This window comes from Ursus maritimus, unplaced genomic scaffold (genome assembly GCF_017311325.1).
Source record: "Ursus maritimus isolate PB19 unplaced genomic scaffold, ASM1731132v1 scaffold_7, whole genome shotgun sequence".
NCBI lineage: Eukaryota > Metazoa > Chordata > Mammalia > Carnivora > Ursidae > Ursus > Ursus maritimus.
Genome location: NW_024426885.1, coordinates 54,938,265 through 54,954,352, shown reverse-complemented (window position 1 = coordinate 54,954,352; position 16,088 = coordinate 54,938,265). Strand labels below are relative to the sequence as shown.

The following is a 16,088-nucleotide window of genomic DNA, read 5'->3' as shown; positions in this document are numbered from 1 at the left end:
TGGAACCTCCGGCATTTTCAGCTTTCTGTGCCTGGTCCGTTTGGGTATCTCCATTTTCTGCAGGGTTATTCCCATCCTCCAGCACTGGATTTCCCTTTTTTCTCTTTGGATCCCTTCTTCCCCTTCGTTGAAGGAGCCTATCCAGGTGTAGGTTGTGGTTTTGGAGGAGCAGGTTTAGAGCTGGAGGCATCAGTATGAACTCATGTTTAGCTTAATACAGATATAGATGGCTGTATATGTCAATATTTATAGATACATGAATACACACAGGTTGGTATACACACATACATTTCCTTGCTCTGTCAGCTGAGAGGACCTAGAAGCAACAGCAACTCAGTAGCAATAAGCACACCTAGCACCCAGATCTTGGTTTCTAATACCATTCTCTGATAAAAAGAATCAAGGCTCCTTGGAGAAATGGCTGGTTCCAGGGCTGGGGCAGGGAATATACAAAAATAAAATTAAAAGGCAACCTATGGAATGGGAGAAATACTTGCCAATCATATATCTGATAAGGGGTTAATATCCAAAATATAAAAAGAACTCATACAACTCAATAGCAAAAAAACAATCTGATTAAGAAATGGGCAGAGGGGGGCGCCTGGGTGGCGCAGTCGTTAAGCGTCTGCCTTCGGCTCAGGGCGTGATCCCGGCGTTATGGGATCGAGCCCCACATCAGGCTCCTCCGCTATGAGCCTGCTTCTTCCTCTCCCACTCCCCCTGCTTGTGTTCTCTCTCTCGCTGGCTGTCTCTATCTCTGTCAAATAAATAAATTAAATCTTTAAAAAAAAAATGGGCAGAGGATCTGAACAGACATGATTCCAGAGAAGACATACAGATGGTCAATAGGTGCATGAGAAGGTAGGACATCACTAGTCACCAAGGAAATGCAAGTCAAAACCACAATGAGAGAATTAGAATGGATTTGATCCATTTTTAGATGGATATTATCAAAAAGTGAATGTACTTAACATTTTTAGAATGGATATTATAAAAAAGACGAGATAAGTGTGGGCGAGGATGTGGAGAAAAGGGCACCCTTGTGCACTGTTGGAATGAAAACAGTATGGAGGTTCCTCAAAAAATAAAGAATAGAACTACCATATGACCCAGCTATTCCATTTCTGGCATATCTAAAGAAGATAAAAACATGATCTTAAAGAGATATCTGCACTCCCAAGTTCACTGCAGCATTATTCACAATAGCCAAGATAAGGAAACGACCTAAATGCCCATCAATTGTTGAATGGCTAAAGAAGATGTGATATGTATCCACAATGAAGTATTATTCAGCCATAAGAAGGAAATCCTGCCATTTGTGACAACATGGATGAGCTTGGAGACATTATGCTGAGTGAAATAAACCAGAAAAAGTAAATACTGTATGATATCACTCATATATAGAATCCAAAAGAGCCAAACTCCTAGAAACAGAGTAGAGTGGTGGTTACCAGGGGCAGAAGGGTAGGGAACTAGGGAGATACAGGTCAAAGGGCACAAACTTCCAGTTATAAATAATTTCTGGGGATCTAAGGTAGAGCATGGTGATTATAGTTAATAATACTGTATTTTATACCTGATAGTTGCTAAGAGTTGCTAAAGATTTTATTTATTTATTTGACAGAGAGAGAGACAGCCAGCGAGAGAGGGAACACAAGCAGGGGGAGTGGGAGAAGCAGGCTCCCAGCGGAGGAGCCTGATGCGGGGCTCGATCCCATAGCGCCGGGATCACGCCCTGAGCCGAAGGCAGACGCTTAACCGCTGTACCACCCAGCCGCCCCTAAGAGAGTAGATCTTAAATGTTCTCACCACAAAAAAGAAACGGTGATCATGTGAGGTGACATGTTGGAGGTGTGAGCTGACGGTAATCCTTTCATAGTGCATAAGTGTATCTCATCAACATGAGTTGATGTTACCTGTCCGTGTTGTCTCAACCAAACTGGGAAAAGAAAAAGATTGAGAAAGAATAAGAGGGCGAGGAAGGGAGAAATGTGTGATGGTATTTATGCATTTAGGCTAAATGATTACTATTTATAGGGATGTATAAAAGAACATCTTTTGAGAATGGGCTCTGGAATCAGACTGCCTGGGTTTGAATCCCAGTTCCTCAACTTATTCATTCTGCAACTTCGGGTAACTGGTGTAATCTTAATTTGCCTACAATGGGTAATGATAGTGTCTACCTCATTATAGCGTCTCTGGTGGCTAGCACAGTTCCTGGCATGTAGCAGGTGTCTGATGAAGTGTGTTCAGTAACTGAAGCAATGACTTTTATGAAGATTAAATAAGATTATATAATTTCAGTTTGCTGGCACAATCCAAACATTCAATAAAAGTTGAATATTATCATCAACATCCTTTTCAGCCTTAGGATACCTTTGCACGGGCTGTTCCCTCCGTCTGGGACACTTTCCATCTCTTCTGTGCCTTGTTGCTCAAGACCCAGGTCAGGGGGGCGCCTGAGTGGCACAGCTGTTAAGCGTCTGCCTTCGGCTCAGGGCGTGATCCCGGCGTTGTGGGATCGAGCCCCACATCGGGCTCCTCTGCTATGAGCCTGCTTCTTCCTCTCCCACTCCCCCTGCTTGTGTTCCCTCTCTCGCTGGCTGTCTCTATCTCTGTCGAATAAATAAATAAAATTAAAAAAAAAAAAAAAAGACCCAGGTCAAGCAAACTCCCCCTAGGCAGCCTTTCCCACGTGGCCCCTTCCCGTATTGTCCCTCGACTTCTTTTCCACCATTACAGCACCTCCTAGGTTGGTTTTGGTTTTTTCATGATGGCTTTATTGAGATGTAATTCACATGTCCTCAAACTCACCCATTTGCAGTGTACAAATCAGTGATTTTCAGTATGTGGAGTTGGGCAGGCATCACCCCAATTTTAGAATATTTTCAGCATCCCCCAAAGAAACCCCATGCCCATTAGTCCCACTCCCCCTCCGGCCTCTGGCAACCACTAGTATACTTTCTGTCCTGATGGGATTTTTGTTTTCTAGACTTTCATGGAATGGAATCATATAAGATATGATTTGGTGCCTGGCTTCTTTCACTCAGCATCACGTTTTCTAGATTCATCTAAGTTGTAGCGCGTGCCCATAGTTCATTCCTTTTCATGGCTGCATAATACCCGCTTCATGGTTATACCACATTTTACTTCATCAGCTGATGGACGTTTGGAGTGGTTTACACTTTTTGGCTGTTACGAGTAATGCTGCTATGAACATATGTACACATTTTTATGGACACATCTCTCTTGGTCTATACCTAGGGGTGGAGTCGCTAGGTGATGTGGTAACACCACTATGTTGAGCTTTTCGAGAAACTGCATTTTCCAAAGCGGCCGCACCATTTTGCATTCCCACCAGCAGTGTATGAGGAGGTCAGTTTCTCCACGCCTCCAGTCACTTTCTAGTGTACCGCCGTACCAGGGAACTTCTTGAAGGCAAAGAGTGTGAAATTGTGGTTTTCTGTCACCCCAGCTCTCAGCCCAGTGCCAGACACAGAGAGAAACTTTGTTCCCACCCTTTGTTCCCTGCTCCACGGGACTCTAGCAGATCATAAAGACACAATACCTTCCATGGTAAAATACGTGCTCGAGGCAGGAGTCGACTACTGTATCATACAAAATGAGGACCCTGAGGCCCAGGGAAGTAAAAAGATCTGCCCGATGTCACCAGAGCCAGAACTCAGGACTCGGCCCTGGCCGCACAGAGCTCTTTCCTAAAGTGCTCTGCAAACCGCCTCTGAATTTACTCCAAGACCAGAGGACGATCAGCTTTGGCTCCACGGATCTGGTGCCGCAGCCCCAGGATGGAACCACAGATGGCAAATTGCCCTGCAATAGCACGTTTCTCTTCAGAATTCGTGGAAAGCCGGCATTTGAAACCACAGCATGTCTGTGTCTTTGAACCTATGAATAACCTTGTGATTATTCACCCTCCAGTAAAATCGAAGCCACACGTCTCTGCACAGCGTCTGAGCTGTGGCTTCAGGACCCCTGGGCACAGGCTGTGTCACCGTGGGGTGCTGGAGCCCCCGTGTGGAAGGCCATGCATGCATCACTCCCCGATGGGGCCCTCTCAGACCCTCAGTGGAAGCAGGCAGGCACCGGCTGCTGGCTGTCAACTTGAGCTGTACAATGACGCCCTTATGTTTCTATTTGCAAAGCCATTTGAGAAGCATCGGGTTGTTACTGAACTCCCACTGTGGACTCAGTGCTGTGCTGGATGAGACGGCACAAACACGGCCTCTGCCTGCGAGCAGCTGGCAGACTGTTGAGGGATCCGTTCCGGGCTTGTGATGCATTTTAATCAGCTAGGGGGAGAGACAGGGATGCTAGGGAAGTGGACTTGAAGCAGGAATGCCTCCGCAGGGAAGGAGCAGGGGGAGAGTGGCCCCCGGGGCATGGGTGCAGCAGTGGGGAGCCACACGTGCCACGGGAACATCCGCGGTACTGCCCAAGCTGGAGGTGTGGATGTCAGCTGGAAGAGGCCTTCCGGGGCACCCAGGTCAAGCCCCTTAACTCCCAGGAATGGAAGTTGTGCATGGAAGGTGACCCAGCCCGTTGGTCTCTTGAGATCACCTGACAAAGTGCAGCCAGTTTTATGTGGCTTGCCAGGTGAAAGAGGAGACCAGCTTGTCACTGGGGAGAGCCGTGGTGCTGGGAGGGTGTCACATTCCCAGCCCTTCGCGAAGGGCCAGGCCCAAGATGCCCAGAGACCTCAGGCAGCTCACTTGGCCTCCCTAGTTCCATGCTGCAAGTGAGTTAAATGAGATGAAGTACATAAAGCGTGTAGAACGGGCCTGACGCTTATTCAGTAAGGACTCTCAAACGGGAGCTATTTGTTTAAAGATTTGTTTTTAAGTAATCTCTGCACCCGACATGGGGCTCGAACTCACAGCCCTGAGATCAAGAGGCACACGCTCTATTGATTGAGCCGGCCAGGTGCCCCACAAACGGGAGCTATTTTTGTGGCTGCTGTTGCTGTGGTAGATGTTTGCTGATTATTTCACACTAACTATATTACAACCCGCTGAGAACTCTTTCGCTAATTTATGAGCTTTATAACTGGAGCAGTGGTTTCAAACATGGAGATATGTTAGAATTACCTGAGGGGAACTGGTTCAAAATTAGATTTCAGGGGCGCCTGGGTGGCGCAGTCGTTACGCGTCTGCCTTCGGCTCAGGGCGTGATCCTGGCGTTCTGGAATCGAGCCCCACGTCAGGCTCCTCCGCTATGAGCCTGCTTCTCCCTCTCCCACTCCCCCTGCTTGTGTTCCCTCTCTCGCTGGCTGTCTCTCTCTGTCAAATAAATAAATAAAATCTTTAAAAACAAACAAAATTAGATTTCAGGGCCTAGCCCCTCCCAGTTGTAGTTCAGTAGGAGATATTTATATGTATCTATATATAGAGATATGTTATCAATCATATATAATATGTATATTATATGTATTGTATGTATTTCTTTATTGTTCACAAATATCTCAGGTGATTCAGTGCTGGTGGTTCGAGGACCCCAGGGAGAGAGGCTGCCTTGAGCTGGGAGCCCTCTGCCGCAGGCTGTGCTGAGCACTGTCCATTGGTGTTCTCCTACTTCATTTGATTTTCTTTAAAAAAAAAATTAAAATTATTTTAGAAAAATAATTCAAAGAGCACAGAATCTTATTAAGTGGAAGGAAACTCCCTGGACCCGCTTCTTCCACGCTTATCTCTACATTCCCACCCCTGAGATAATCCTCGTTATCTGGTTATGTGGTTGGTTGGTTGGTTTCCAGTAATTATCTGTGCCCATACAAGCGTACCCACGAATGCATCTCTTTCCCCCCACGCTCGCTTTGTGAAAAACACGAATAGCATCATAGGATAGAGCAGGGATTGGCAATGTCTTCAGGAACATGTTGAATAGTAAATATTTTTCCGCTCTGCAGGCCATATGGTCTCTGTCCCAACTACTAAACTCTCCCCTGCAGCTCGAAGGCAGCCACAACTCACAAACGAATGGGCGTGGCTGTTCCGAGGCCGCACTGGTGAGCAGGCGGGCTTTGGCCCACGGGCCGCAGTCGGCTGCCCGGAGTACAGCCGTCTTCTCTTATCGCTTGTGTGTTTTGAGTATCTTTTCTATCAGCCCCTGGAGTGACTTTATTAACTGCTGCATGGTACTGAGAACACATTTAGCCACTCTCAAGTGGACAGCTAGCTACTTCCCAGGTTTTGCTGTACTAAGCAAAGCCGCCGTACACTGTGTGCTCGGTTGACTATTCTTAGTCGACTGGAATGAATTCTCAGAGCAGAACTGCTGACTCAAAGGGTAAGTGTGAGTTGAAAATTTTGAGAGACTGCCAAATTGATCTCAGGCTTCTTTTTAAATTCAGATTGCCACATAACCTAGTGGTTTTCATTGCTTAATCTTACTTCTGGTGAATATTTTCTGTTAATTTAAAGGTTTTGTAATAACTAAAGGAAAGATTCCAAAGACCGACAGAGGGAACAATGAACTGTGTGGTAACGGACTCCAGTTTATAATTCTTTAATAAATACTTGCCCACCATGAAGCGATTAGCACAGCATTCTTGTCCATATAAAAGCAAATTCCCTTCTGCCCAGACTCCCAGAAAGCAGTAGGGGCAGCTCTTTCTAAGTGTAAAGAACATTCTGTGCAAAAGCACGGTTTAAGCCCTTGCAGAGCAAACACGCGGATCAGATAGGACAGAACTGCCTTTACAGCTGCAGCACACGTAGGCCTAGGCTCCGTGCTGGCGAGAATGACCTGGATTTCCAGTGCGATTTAGCAGTCGGACCCTTCACACAGCTGGGCCAATGTCTCAGATTCTCTTACCTGGAAAAATGCATCGGTCACACTCACTGTGGTTGAGATTACAGTTGTGAACAACCAGCCTCCATCGAGCCTCGTCTAGGACCCTGGCACTGGGGAAGTCCTTTACCGACATTCCTTCCACCCTGTGACCATGGCTTTATGACCATCTTACAGATGGAAAAACTAAAGCTCAAGTAGGTTAAGTGATTGAACCACGGTGATATAGTCAGATTTGACTTGCAAGTCTACGGGGAAAAAATACAATCATTTACTGCATTGAAAACTGGCAAAAACCTTGATGACTGATTCCTAACTCTTGGGCCAATTCTTAGGAAGTCCTGCACATTGTATAATCTGTCATTACAAAACCCATTTCTCATCCTAACAAATAAACCATTTCAGAAATTACATATGACTGTGACTGAGGCAACGTTTAAAAATAGACTTACAAAAGGGAGTAAGAGATATATTGCTAAAATCTGAATGCTAACATTTCTGATTCTGGTCCAGACAAGATGGCATAGACCCATTTTTCCCTGCTGCTCATGGCTAAGTACAGCTACAAACCCTGGAAATGGCAAACAGACGACCATAGGAAAACTCTGAAAAGTGGTAAGGCGGCGAACTGGTTGGGACCAGGACCGGAGAGCAGCACAGTGGCAGGGGCACGTGTGTCCTACCACCCACAGGAGAGTCCTTCCCAACCCCTGACCTAGCAATAGAAGGCAGCCCAGACAGGCTCATTCCTCCCCCTTAGAAAATGGGAGTCTGTCTGGTGGTACGACTCCCGCTGGCAAGGGGGGTCATGGGCAGTCCAGCCAGGCATAAGCCACCAGGGAGGTATTCTCCTTCCCCAGAGATGCCCCCTTCCCCCCAAGAGTTTCCTAGGTGGGTGGTCGGGCTGAGCCTGAGGGAGAAACCCAGCTATAGCACGTAGACCAGTACAGGAGGCCTCTTTATCCCTGCAGCCTAAAGTAAGACTCTCCTCCCCACCCAGGGACACTAGCCCAGTAGGGTGGGTTGGGAGGACCAGTTGGGGGACCCACACGCCCTTCCTCCACCAAGAGATACCCACCAGCACCTTGAAGCAGCACCTGCAGGAACCAACAGAAGCCCCAGTGGCACCAGAGAAAACCAAGCATACCAGAGCTAACAGTGTGAAGCGCTGAAAGTTAAACTGCCATTGAAATGAATTAGGCCAAGCCCCATGCACTAGCTAGCCCTCAGCGGGGGATGTCTGCTAAAATACAAGATTTACATAGGACCATAATAGACAAAATGTCTAGGACACAACTAACCCATCATACCGTGGACGAAGAAAATCACAACTTAAGTGAAAAAAAGACAACGGACGCCAACACAGTGATGAATCTTGACAAGGATTTTAAAGCAGCCTCTTAAAACTGCAGTTAAGATTGTCAATTAGAAATTCCCTTGAAATAAGTTACAAAATAGAAAACCTTGGCAAAGAAATAGAAATTATAAAAACCGAATGGAAACTACAGAACTAAAACTACAGTAACTTAACAGTTTCATAATAACAGAACACCTGCTGGGTAGGCTCACTGTGAGTGTGGAGATGATAGAGGACAGGCTCCATGAACTCGAGGGCAGAACAACATAACTCGCCCAGCCTGAAACAGAGCCTACAGACTCGAAAAAGAAAGCAGAGCCTACGGACTCGAAAAAGAAAGCAGAGCCTACGGACCCATGGACGGTGGCAAAGGATCTAACCCTCGTATCGTCAGGCTCCCAGAAAAAATGGAGAGTGGGGCTGGGGCTGAAAGAGTACTTGAAGAAATACGACTGAAAAATTCCCACATCTGGTAAAAGAGCCAAGCTGAGCAAACCCTCAACAGGATAAAATGTGAACATAGCAGTAATTATCTTACATGTGAACTGGTACAACCACTCTGGAAAACAATCTGGCAGCTTCTTATGAGACTAAGCACACATCCATCATTTGACCTAGAAATCACAGTGACAGGTGATGCTGACACACAAATGTGTCTGGGGATGCTCACAGTGGCTTTATGTGTAATAGCCAGAAACTGGAATGAGGGGCACCTGAGTGGCTCAGCCGTTAAGCGTCTGCCTTCGGCTCAGGTCATGATCCCAGGGTCCTGGGATCAAGCCCCGCATCGGGCTCCCTGCTCAGCGGGAAGCCTGCTTCTCCCTCTCACACTCCCCTTGCTTGTGTTCCCTCTCTCACTGTCTCTCTCTCTAATAAATAAATAAAATCTTTAAAATAAAAAAAAAACTGGAATGAGCCTACATACATACCAAGGAATACTACTTAGCAATAAAAAGGGATGAATAAAAAGCATGAACTATTGATATATGCAACAACCTAGAAGAATCTCCAGGGACTTAGGCTGAGTGAGAAAAGCCAATCCCACAAGGCTACCCACTGTGGGGTACCATTTATATAATATTTTTGGATTTACAAAATTGTAGAAATGGAAGACAGATTAGGGGTTGCCAGGGATTAAGGATTGGTCTGGGGAGAACCTGAAAGAAGGAGGTGTGGTTGTAAAAGGACAACATGAGGTTGTGTTGTTAGCACTGTTCAGTGTTTTGGGGCGCCTGGGTGGCTCAGTTGGTTAAGCATCTGCCTTCAGCTCAGGTCATGATCCCAGGGTCCTGGGAATGGAGTCCTACACATCAGGCTCCCTGCTCAGCAGGGAGTCTGCCTCTCCCTTTCCCTCTGCCTCTCCCTCAGCTCATGCTCTCTCTCATTCTCTCAAATAAACAAATAAAATGTTAAAAAAAATTATTATTTGAAAGAGCAAGAGAGCACAAGAGAGGAGAGAGACAGAGGGAGAGGGAAATGTAGACATCCCGCTTAGCAGGGAGCCTGGCATGGGGCTCAGTCCCAGGACCCCGGGATCATGACCTGAGCCGAAGGCAGACGCTTAACTTCCTGGGCCACCCAGGTGCTCCAATAAGTAAAATCTTTAAAAAAAAAAGGAACTGTTCGGTGCCTTGTAGAATGCAGGAACCTACATGGGAAATTCAGTTTTACAGAACAATAAGCCACAAAAAAGGAGCACAGGTAAAACTGGAAAATCTGAATAAGTTCAGTGGACCATATCAAAGCCAGTGTGCTGGTGGTCACATCATACTATCATTTTGCAAAATCGTACCTTTGGAGGAAACGGGAAGGTATAGAGAGACTCTGTATTATTTCTTACAATTGCGTGTGAATCCACAATGATCTGTGGATTCAGAAACACAAAAAACTGTGCTTAATACAGGCCATTATAGGAGTTACATCTTATTTACAAATGAGGGAACTGAAGTTGGGTGGTGGGTAACTGACCTAAGATTACGGAGTTACAAGTAAATGGGCTAGAATTGAAAATTCAGGTCCGTGCAGCTCCAAAACCCACAACCTTAATCACAAAGCTATTTGGACTGATAACTCCAAATATAATGTAAATGACATAAGAATCCAATTTGTTGATTTAGGGAAGTAAAAAAAGTAACTATATCATTTCAAAAGGTGAGCAAGGTTTTGCTTTCTGCTAATATGTCAGAAGTTTAAAAGCTTTTGCTTTCCAATGGGATGCTGGGAATTAGTAACAATATAGTATCGAGACTACTTACTGCAAACCTAAGGGATTTCATTCTCAGGTTCCTAAAAATAAAGTCAGTTTCAGTCTAATAGTTATGAAACTGAATTATAAGATCATTGAGAGAAACAAACACCAACTGGCACCCATGCCTGCTTGGTAATGTCTGGCTTCAGAGTAAAGTAAAAATATTATAAATGAAGTTTCAGCAAAATAATTTTATTTTCTAACACATGGTAAACATATACATCCAACATGCACTATTCTCACACTTTTATTCACAAATGACTTCCGAATTACAACCACTTTTTTACTGAAACATGTACTAAGTTATCTTAGTTGAGATATGAAAAATGCTCTTAGATGCGTAACATTCTGAGTATATTGGTGGCAGCAGAATTTGCTTTAGTTAGATTAGATCTAGGAATTTAAAGCTTTGGAAAGCTACTACTTTTGCATCTAATACTCCAGATGAACAGGATGCAGCAATATCAGCTTGTACTCCACAAAAGATTCATTAGTTTTTCTGGTGATGGAACCACTTATCCACTGCATTCAGAGAAAAGAAAACCAAATTAGAATTTCTATTAAGAATCAAAATTTAAAATAAAAAAAGAATCAAAACACACCCAAAATATAATGAAGAATACCACCCTTGCTTTAGTATATCCTACCATAGATTACCTTCAAACAAACTTGCACCTCAAGTTTCACTACAGCAAAAACAGGTAATTTATCACAGTGTGTGCTTTCGGGCTTTCTCACTCTCGATCCTCATCAATAAACATGTGATTCTCACCAGAAGAACCTTACAGAGAATTCTAAACGTAAAGGGGGAGAAAGCTGTTTTCTGGGTGAGGCAGCTGGTGGCTCTAATCCAGAGCCCCACTTGCTCCAACATCCACGAGGCATCTACCCGGAACCCGGAGGAGAGCAGTGGGTCACGGTCTGGAAACTGCTGTGATGGGGGCTGGCATGAAGGTTGGCATTACAGCCATCTTTCTTCCCCCATACATTCCGGAACTCTAAAAATGTTTCTTCTTCCCTTCCTTCTCTTTCTCTGTGGATGTACTGTGTAAGATATATCTAGATAGATATAATTTTCCCACACATGCACACAATGTTTAGTGTAATTTTACTAGAATACAGATCTTACCATCTGTTGGTACTGTGCAGGCAGATTCGCATGGTGGTGGTAACTAAAATAAAATAATAATATGTATTAGTCTGATTGCAGAAAAAAAATAAGCTAAAAAAGTATACCAACACAAAAATGAAAAAGAATCTGAACAGAAGATAACTGCCCCAATTTTTAGGTTCTAAAAATAATTTATAATATATAGGAACGAGGCAAGGTTCACTCTACTGCCAAAAAACAAACTCAGGCCCCTTAGCTTTGATTGCACACAGGAGAATAAATAAAAAGAAATGTTGCTTGAAATAACTGATGGGTGCATATACAATGAATTTATATATACACAAATATACATAGAAAGTAGGCAGAGTGTTCTCATCGAAAAGTTAACGACTGTAAACCAATAGTTTTTCCCTTCCAATTTTTCTTATTCACCTCAACTTTGTCAGTATTCACACATAAAGATAAATCTAAATGTACTGGCTTCATTGTTCAATTATTCTTTTTCCTTGTACTACACCCTACGTACAAGGCAGTAAAAAGTCAAACTTCATTTTCTTCTCCTTATTTAATATAGCAAATGAGAATAATTTAAGATTATTCAGTCTTTTGGTTAATCCAAATCAAGTAATTAAAAATAATACAAAGCCAAAATTATTTCTTTCACGAAGAGTTTACTACCTCTCAAGAATGTCTTTTCCAGGGTTATGAACCACGCCTGCACGGTGCCTGAACCTTGACTACTTTCTTAGTCCTTGCTTATAACCAAGTCAAGTAAGATCCTATGAATTCTTTTGGAAAAAGGGCTTATGACGGGTACACAGGATTTGGGTCAGTCGGTACCTTCTGGAATCATTTTGATGGTTATAACTGTACTATTTTCCCATTTAGAGTTGACTAGGACCCTTCTCAGCTTCTCCCTTCAGTCAAATGTCCACTTGTGTGCAATACTGGTTTGTAAGTTCAGGACCTCACACAATAATGTGCATACAGGAGGAACGCCAATATTTGTTGAAAGAAGTACTTTCCCTCCCCGTTAGCAACAGATTTTTTTAGCTACCACGTATGTTCTTTTCCAAGGAAAACGTTTACGTACAGCATCCACAATAGCTTTGGCAGCATCAGGATCACACTTGAAGGGGCTCTCAGACACTGTAGTATTCATGCTATTAAACAAAAGTACTCATGAGTTGCAGTAACAAAACTTGTCTCTTAAGAGTTAAAAAACAACAGACAGAGATGGCAGATGGTAGAGATGGTAGGCCAGATGAGATTCAAGTTTGGTTTACTTGACTCTTAAGTTTATTCAAGTTATAGGATACAAAATCAATACATACGAAAATTTGTTGCATTTTCCATACACTAGTAATAAACTATCAGAAAGAGAAATTAAAGAAAACGATAACATTTCAGTTACATCAAAAAGAATAAAATACCTAGGACTGCATTTTTTTAAAGTAATCTCCATGTCTAACGTGGGATTCAAATTCAGGACCCCCGAGCCGCTTGCTCTACCGACTGAGCCAGCCAGGCACCCCGATTTAGCCAAGGAGGTGGGAAAGCTGAGTACACTGAAACCTGGAAGACGCTAATAAATGGCAACACAGGCCATGCTCATGGGCTGGAAGAATTAACACGGTCAAAATATGCATACTACCCAAAGCAATCCACAGATTCAATGCAATTCCTATCAAAATTCAGTGGCATTTTTCACAGAAACAGGACAAATGATCCTAAAATTTGGGTGGAGCCACAAAAGACCCCAAAGAGCCAAAAGGATTTTGCGAAATAAGAGCAAAGGTGGAGGCATCACACTCCCTGATTTCACACCACAGTAATCAGAATAGTATGGTACTGGCATAAAAACAGATACACAGATCAAAGGAACAGAACAGAGAGCCCAGACATAAAACCCATTCATATAAGGTCAATTAATTTACGATAAAGGAGCCAAGAATATACAATGAGAAAAGGACAGTCTCTTCAATAAACGGTGTTGGAAAAACTGGACAGCCACATGCAAAAGAATGAAACTGGACCACTAGCTTACATCACACACAAATATTAAATCAAAATAGGTGAGACTTGAATGTAAGACCTGAAACCATAAAACTCCTAGAAGAAAACATAGGCAGTAAGCTCCTTGCTATCAGTTTGGGGATAAATTTTTGAATTTATCCAAAAGGCAAAGGCAAAAGCAAAAATAAACAAGTAGGACATCAAATTAAAAAGCTTCCCAACAAAGGGAACCATCAACAAAATGAAAAGGCAACCTACTAAATGGGAGAAAATATTTGCAAAGCATGTATCTGATAAGCGGTTAAGATCTAAAATATATAAAGAACTCACACAACTCAACAGCAAACAATTGATTAAAAAATGGGTAAGAGGATTAGATAGGAAATTTTCTTTTTTTTTTTTTTAAAGATTTTATTTATTCATTTGACACAGAGAGAGAGAGAGAGACAGCCAGCGAGAGAGGGAACACAAGCAGGGGGAGTGGGAGAGGAAGAAGCAGGCTCCCAGCAGAGGAGCCTGATGTGGGGCTCGATCCCATAACGCCGGGATCACGCCCTGAGCCGAAGGCAGACGCTTAACGACTGAGCCACCCAGGCGCCCCTAGATAGGAAATTCTCCAAAGAAGACATACAGATGACCAACAGATACACAAAAAGGTGCTCAACATCACTCATCATCAGGCAAATGAAAATCAAAACCACAATGAGATGTCACCTCACACCTGTTAGAATGCCTATTATCAACAAGGTAAGAAATAACAAATGCTGGTGAAGCATCTGAGATCAATAGTCCTGGAGGGAACAACACTTGGTTCTTGAAGAAGGATTTCTGGAAAATACTCATAAACTGTGTCCAAACCTTTTAGAAAGTCCATGTGCTTTGATAGAGAAGTTCTACCTCTCAGAATTCAAACATACTTAAACAATGATCCATAAATGTTCAACATATACCATCTCACCATTGATAAGAATGAAAAGCTGGAAGTAACCAAAATGTCCAGCAATGGGGATGATTAAACATGGTGTATCTAGGAGGTAGGATATTACACGGAGATAGAATGTTACATAATATTATAAAAATACTTTTAATGATATGGGAAATATTTATAGTGTTAAATGTTTAAAAAATCATAAAACATGGGGTGCCTGGGTGGCTCAGTCAGTTGAGCATCTGCCTTCAGCTTAGGTCATGATCTCAGGGTCCTGGGATCGAGTCCCTCATCCAGCTCTGTGCTCAGCGAGGAGCCTGCTTCTCCCCCTCCCTCTGCCTGCCACTCCCCCTGCTTGTGCGCTCGCGCGCGCTCTATCAAATAAATAAAAATCTTTTTAAAAAGTTAATTAAAAAAATTAAAATCATAAAACAAAGTATGCATGCAATATAATCCCAATTATGTTTTGAAGTATTACACACACACAAGGACTATTAAAAAAAAACCACTCTAGGGGCGCCTGGGTGGCACAGCAGTTAAGCGTCTGCCTTCGGCTCAGGACGTGATCCCAGCGTTCTGGGATCGAGCCCCACATCAGGCTCCTCCGCTATGAGCCTGCTTCTTCCTCTCCCACTCCCCCTGCTTGTGTTCCCTCTCTCGCTGGCTGTCTCTATCTCTGTCAAATAAATAAATAAATCTTTAAAAAAAAAAAAAAAACCACTCTAAATGTTAATAGGAACATCTATGGAAAAACTGATAAGGGAGGCTTTTTTAAAATACAGGTTTTCTTTTTGTTTATCCATAGTTCAAATTTTCCTATATATTAATTATTATAGTACTAGTATAACATGGGCATGATCAGTAATCGTCTACTAAAATGAAAAAGGAAATACCGGCAGTTCTCTGTTACTTAACACGCATTAAGGTCATTGCTATAGATATAAGATACCACTAAAATTGAGACCTTAAAAGCAATGTCTTATGATTGTATATTTTCACACAAATGTGTAACAGCTCACTTTTCCCTCCGTTTGTGAACGACAGTGTTTTCACTTTACAGGACATTGTCCTGACTCACAGAACAGAAGATCCCTGAGATTTATTTTTATACATTAGGATTTTCTCATACTCAGAAAAAAAACCTCGCTGCCCAGATAACTTTTGACATTTAAAAAAAATGAATATAATACATATATATATAGTGAGAAAATTCAAAAAGTCCTAAAATGAAAGCCTTCCTCTCCTCTCCAGATGGTTGTCTTCAAAGGCAATTATAATTTATAGTTCTTGTTTCCCCCCAGAAAAAAAATTTAGATATAAATACATAGATGCTGGTATAGGTGTGGGTGGGTGTGGGGGGGGAGGTGTTTATCCTACATAAATAGGACCATATTAAATATAATACTAGGAACTTTGCTTTTCTCCCTTAATATATTTTGGAGATCATTCCATATCAATCTATCAATCTATCAATCAATCTATCTATCTATCTATCTATCTATCTATCTATTCTTTTAATGTGCCATATACTGTTCTAGTATATAGATGTACTTAACCATTACATTGGTTTTCTAACATTTTGCTATTATAAACGACATTACAATGAACATCCTTATACGTG

At 42.8% G+C, this 16,088-nt stretch overlaps 1 protein-coding gene and 1 pseudogene across 1 annotated transcript in view; both read right to left on the bottom strand.

Annotated features, from left to right (window-relative positions):
- LOC121101381 overlaps positions 1 to 6 on the bottom strand; it is a 136-nt pseudogene extending 130 nt beyond the window's left edge.
- Positions 7 to 10,583: 10,577 nt separating this feature from the next.
- The window catches only part of PPA1 (inorganic pyrophosphatase 1), a 35,660-nt gene continuing 30,155 nt past the window's right edge, over positions 10,584 to 16,088 (bottom strand). The window contains exons 9-11 of the mRNA XM_040624605.1: positions 12,617 to 12,686; positions 11,542 to 11,584; positions 10,584 to 10,934 (exon numbers count right to left, since the gene is read on the bottom strand). Coding sequence (XP_040480539.1) covers positions 10,903 to 10,934; positions 11,542 to 11,584; positions 12,617 to 12,686 — 145 coding nt within the window. The 3' untranslated portion in view covers positions 10,584 to 10,902. The remainder of the gene's footprint in view (positions 10,935 to 11,541; positions 11,585 to 12,616; positions 12,687 to 16,088) is intronic.